The 5,785-nt window shown below is 35.1% G+C and overlaps 1 protein-coding gene across 1 annotated transcript; it reads right to left on the reverse strand.

Moving 5' to 3' along the window:
• Nucleotides 1-1,572: 1,572 nt before the first annotated feature.
• Nucleotides 1,573-2,585, reverse strand: LOC143591946 (uncharacterized). The gene is made up of 3 exons (XM_077071993.1): nt 2,358-2,585; nt 2,131-2,164; nt 1,573-2,054 (listed from the first exon to the last, which is right to left on the reverse strand). The coding sequence occupies exons 1-3, from the start codon at nt 2,583-2,585 to the stop codon at nt 1,573-1,575; spliced, it is 744 nt and encodes a 247-aa protein (XP_076928108.1).
• Nucleotides 2,586-5,785: the final 3,200 nt, after the last annotated feature.

A 5,785-nucleotide genomic window follows, 5' to 3' on the forward strand; every position in this document is an offset into this window, starting at 1 on the left:
AATATCATTTGTTTAGACATAACTCTAAAAGAAGGCATTTTTAAGGGACATAATCGGTTTTCTAAAAAAACCCTTTCATATACCTGTATTGGGCTATACGAGGTATATAGAGGGATTTTTTTAAAAAACCCCACCACTTTTATTTTTTTTTTATTTTTTTTTTTGAATGTTTAAGCTTGCCTCTTACTATTTACAATAAACCGTCATTGCCAGGGATCGAACCCTGGACCTCTCACCCAAAGGCCTAAGCCTTTACCATCCCACCAAAGTAGAGATGGCTTTATTTTCTTATGTTCTTTATTTATTTTTTTTAGTGTTTTTTCCTTTTTCTTTTTATGTTTTACGTTTTTATGTTTTAGTTTCCCTTTTTATTGTTTTTATTTAATAAATTTGTTTAAAAAGATGTGTTTCTATAAAAAAAATTGTTTTACCAAAACAATAAACACGTATATACACCAAACCAAAACATTATTATATACAAAACATAGATGTTTTACAAAATTAAACAAAATATATGCAAACTATAAAAACGGTGTGTCGCCGATGTCACAATAGTATATGAATAAATCCAATAATGACAATAATAATGAAAACGTACCTTTTAATATTAACGGCTACGGTGGTGGTGGTGATGAACATCGATGTTTAGTGGTGGGTGGTGGGGTTTGGACGCCAGTGTTTGGTGGTGGTGGTGGGGTTTTGACGCCGACGACGGGATGGACGGCGGGGAGATGGGAATGGTGGTGGGGTTCGGACGGCGGCGACGGGGATGGTGGTGGGGTTTGGACGCCGGCAACGGGGATGACGGGGACGGGAGTCGGAGACGGGGATGATGGTTGTGGGGGGTTTGGACGGCGGCGACGGGAATGGTGTGGTGATGAATGTCGGGGAGAGGGATGGTGGTGGGGCTTGGACGCCTGCGACGGACATGACGGGGAAAGGGAGTAGGAGACGAGGATGATGGTGGTTGGGTTTGTGTGTGATATATGATATAGATAGGAATACAAAGGGTTAAAAGTGTGCCTTAATATGCCGTGTATAGTACAATACGCCGCATATTGATCCCCTTTTTAACCCCCTTTTGCTAAAAGTGGCCGTGCATTATCATTATATATTATTATTATTGTAATTATTTATTATTATTTGATTATTTATTATTATTATTATATATTATTATATATGTTATTGTTATTTATTATTATTATCATACTAACAAACACCCACTCGTTCTACAACTTTTTACAGAAATATGTCAATCCATATACAGAATTTTGTATAACGATATTCCAATTTTTTATACAGAAATATATCAGTCTAAATACAATTTTATAGGCGGGGCGTGACAAGCTTGGCTTATGTTGATATACTCGTTTATGGTCTTCGAAAATTTTTTGCCATTCTAGTGCATCCGGTTGCGCGTATGTTGCCCAATTCGATACTGGCCACGACATTGGGAAATCCCCTTCCAGTTTTACATAGATCCAATGATTACCTCCAACATTGACGATGGCTATAACCGGAATATCAGACAGCTGGTCAGGAGTGTCTTTCGTCGGGAAAATTTAGCCGTCGCTAGAATGGGTCTAAATCCTGTAGTCTAATACATCGGTTTTCAACTATGTATCCCTCCAATCGACAAGCACATGGCAACCCTGTAGAGGTAAACAAATGGTGGCTGCACGAAGCTCTGTCGTCACGCATACTCTCTATCAAATGGTACTCTTTTACAATAAGTTGAAGAGCCATAATCGACACCCTATTAATTAACTTTTTTAACCAGTAGTGTCGTCGATATTCTTCCATGACCTTAGAACGGGACTCTTCAAACGTTCCACCGATTTGTACCATTTGACTATTAACCACTTTAAGCACATGCCTCGCAACCGTGTCATGCATGTTGTTGGTTCCATGGAGATACCTTTTCAAGTTTGCGTGCTGACCCTCAACACGGTTTGTTGTGTGCTCGTCGTAGTTTCGACGGTCGTCAATACAACAAGCTACAAACTTGTGTTTGTACGGCTCTAGCCAGTTGTTATGAATATAATACCATACCTCTGACAAAATAAAAGGAAAATGTAAATAAAATGTGTATCCATAGTATTAGAAACTGTATATACATGAAACACTTACTGTGTCTGTCCATTTCTTCTAAATGGCGTTGCATCTGAGTGCAATATAGTCGAAAATATCGTTGGAGACTGATACAGAACCTTCCACCAGTACGCGAATTCCTCCCCGATATCTTTTCTATATAGACTCTTAAACTTTTTCTTTATATTTTCGAAGATGTGTCATCTACATAAATTTTTGGTGGCATTAAGGAAGACTATTTGACACACATTCATAAGGGCTTGTACTGTGTCCGTCAGTATCACTCGTGGCTCCATACGATCCTCGAGCAATTCTTTGAGTTTCTCGAGTTCCCATGTGAAGTTCTTTTCTTTTTCCCTAATTATAAATGTGTGGCCAATATAGAACGACTTTGATGTCGACGTCACACCAACAAATTGAACCAACTGCCAGTCGTACATGTTGGTCTTGTACGCCGTGTCAATCAATAACACCTCAGGGAATGCACGCCACATTTTATGCGACTTATTATGTCAGAAGAAAATATCCTCTGTCCTGTCGTTGGAAGCATTCTCCTGGGTATAGTACACGAAACCATTTTTATCGAAAAAGTGTTCAAGTACCTGCATATAGGGTAAGGATCCTAAAAGAACCATTTGCAAATTGAGAAATTTGAGAACCATTTTGGACCACTAAAAACACCTTTAAAAAAATATTTAAAAAAATCATAAAACAAAAAATAATAATAATTTTAAAAAAGGTAAAAAAAACCAAAATTCTTATATTTTATTCCGGTTTCATATAAAAAATAAATAAAATAAAATAAAACCTCGTACTATACACATATTTATAATTTTATATAATCTTTAGCTACGTATTATACATATATGTACAATATCATTTATCTTAAATTATACACATGTGTACAAAAAAAACATGTAAATGTAAATATATGTATATATTATACATATGTGTATATAATTTAGCTAAACTGAGTTTTTTTAATGAAACCGGGATGATAAAATAAGAAATTTGGTTTTTTTACTTTTTTGATTTTTGTGTTTTTTTATTTTATGATTTATTTTATTTTTGGGCTTTTTGTGGTCCAAATTATTCTCATAGTTCTCAATTTTAAAAAAGTTCTCTCATGATCCTGATCATATATATATATATAGTAAAACTAAGAAGGTTTTCGGCTACCTTCATGGGGTATCGCCAGTTCCCTTCTCAGCTCTAAGCTTATGTAAGTAGTTGTATAAATCCTTGAGTGATGGTTGGCAACTGGGAAACTGGTCTTTTACGACATCTTGAATTTGCTGGGGCTTCAAGCTGTTCCGATATAACCTCGCAACGAGATCAAGTTCATCGCTAGTCATTTTCCGGAGCTCCATGTACCTCGCCTCAAAGACAATGGGATCGTGTTTGTGTATCTCATTAACCAATTAAAGCCTCCAACATCTACCTGACGATTCGTACCTACCTAGGAGTTTAAATGGACAATATTTTTTATATTACCGGTACGCCTGATCGTGTACTTCAATTTGGGTTCCCCTCCACGATTGCATGCAAGGTCCACACTGTTTTTCCTTGATCGTCGGACCACAATAACACACCCATGATCTCGTCCTCTCTTTTTGGCCCATTCCTCCAACTCTTTACGGGACTCAAAAATCTAAAACCAGTTACAAATAAATATTGTAAATAATAATAAATATAATAATTAAATAATGACAATAATAAAATTAAATTAAAAACCCAAAAAATAATACTAATAATAATAAACTTAATAATTAATAATAATAATAATAATAATAAACATAATAATTAAATAATATTAATAATTAAATAATAATAATATATTCTAACAGTAATAATAATAATAATAATAATAATAACAATATTAATTGTCACACCCCAAACCAAGGCCTAGGCGTGCAACACATATGTTGGTACCACATTTGTAAATAAATCAAAGTTAACTGATTAAAAGCGGAAGTTTATATTTATGTGGATTTATAATATTAACATTACAAAAGTCGGGATTATAAAATACCCGTTTAAAGTTATTACTTGTTTATACAAAATATTAGTTTTTATAATAAACCATCATTTATATTTTTTATTTAACAAAACAATCCGAGCCATTATATATCTTGAGCACTTTGTCATCGCAAGCTTCTATTCTTGGTTACCTGCAAAATGTTTAGTAAATACGTCAGCAACACATGCTGGTTAATATGCTGACGCTAAAAATATTTTCTTTTACTTGATTACCCCTCAAGATATAACTTAGTTCCGGCCCATTGTGGCTTAGGAATAATCAAGCTTATAAAAAAATACAATTATAAACTCAAGTCTCTACACAAAGCACCCCAGCAAACACCGCAGTGTTCGATATTACTTAGCTACCATACGTATACACATGGTTAGTCTCACTTGGACATAACTTAGGTCCGGCCCATCGTGGCAGAGGTCATGACCAAGTGTGGCGCGGTGTGTCCACCAACTTTATTACCCCATATGTAAGGATCCAAATAAACGTACACGACAGCCTCAGGGCTAGCACTTACTTTTTTTTATAACGTTTTAGAGACACGTAGTCCCATGTGATTTTTTTCATTTAATTCTTTTGATTCGATTAAACAAGTTTGTAAAGTTGGGGCGTATTCACCTTTTTCTTTTTTGGATCAGCTTCAATACACTGTCCTAGGGTCTTTCCATTTTCTTGTTATCTCACACCTATAGTACAAGTATAACTTTTTGTTAGTTGGATATTCAATCCGGCTTAAGACCTTTAGTCTCTTTTTATAATCTTTACCTCGATTATATTTTCTTTACTTTCAAACCTTTAGTTAAAAAGTATTCTTTCTTTCTTTTCTTTTATAATTAAAACTCCTTATTTTTAACTTATTTTCTTTTCTTTTCTTTTATAAGATAAACCTTTAGTTAATCTTATTTTACTTTTCTTTAAAACCCTACGTTTTTTCTACTCTAAGAAACGTATACTTTTCTTTTCTTTATTATTTAAGAATAATCATAACAACTTAAATAATATTTTATAACAAAGATTTATATAATAATCACATTGACATTATATTCATATTTATTTCCTTTCTTTTCTTTGTTATGTTTTCTTTTATTTATCGAGGTATCGAGTATATCCTAGACTTGGGGTTTTAAGCCATTTTAATATTTTATTATTATTTTATTTGGGCATCATGCCTACCTTTGTTGGCTTAATAAAACCATACACAATTGAGCAGCACTTCGACGTCGTTTAGTTTTCCAACGCTTCTTGATCAACACTTTTTCTTGCACGCAAATCGGGACAAACTAACACATCACCACACGTCGGCACGCTTTACGATGCGGTTCATCGAGACGTCTCTTGGTAGCACCTTTCTTCGAGATAACGTCGTTGGAGTGTCAGGATGTTGTTGGTTTAGTGGCACGAATGACGAGGAATTCGGCATGAAAATCGAGGAGAGTTTTGCACGTACTTCGAGGTTGTTTCTAGAGAGAGAGTGAGTGTTTTAGAGAGAGGGAGAGGTGCTGTGAAATTTAGGTGTGATGAATGAGATGTTCATGGTCGCTATTTATAGACAAATCAAGGAGGCTCATCGCGATACGCGATGGCCTTTGGCTCTGGCGTCGCGTATCGCGACGTAGCGTAATGAGTTACCATATAGGCTTGCCACGTGGCGGACGCGGTGCC

Source organism: Bidens hawaiensis, unplaced genomic scaffold (assembly GCF_021521415.1).
Source record: "Bidens hawaiensis isolate Kalapana, Puna unplaced genomic scaffold, B.hawaiensis_p1.1 tig00040195_1, whole genome shotgun sequence".
Classification (NCBI taxonomy): domain Eukaryota; kingdom Viridiplantae; phylum Streptophyta; class Magnoliopsida; order Asterales; family Asteraceae; genus Bidens; species Bidens hawaiensis.

What these genes read in the sequence shown, in the direction of transcription:
- LOC143591946 (XM_077071993.1), bottom strand. Translation starts at nt 2,585, where the DNA reads ATGTGGCGTGCATTCCCTGAGGTGTTATTGATTGACACGGCGTACAAG. An exon ending in GAGTGATACTGACGGACACA is followed by an intron (nt 2,165 to 2,357) that starts GTACAAGCCCTT and finishes TATTGCACTCAG; the next exon opens with ATGCAACGCCATTTAGAAGA. An exon ending in AGAAGAAATGGACAGACACA is followed by an intron (nt 2,055 to 2,130) that starts GTAAGTGTTTCA and finishes TTATTTTGTCAG; the next exon opens with AGGTATGGTATTATATTCAT.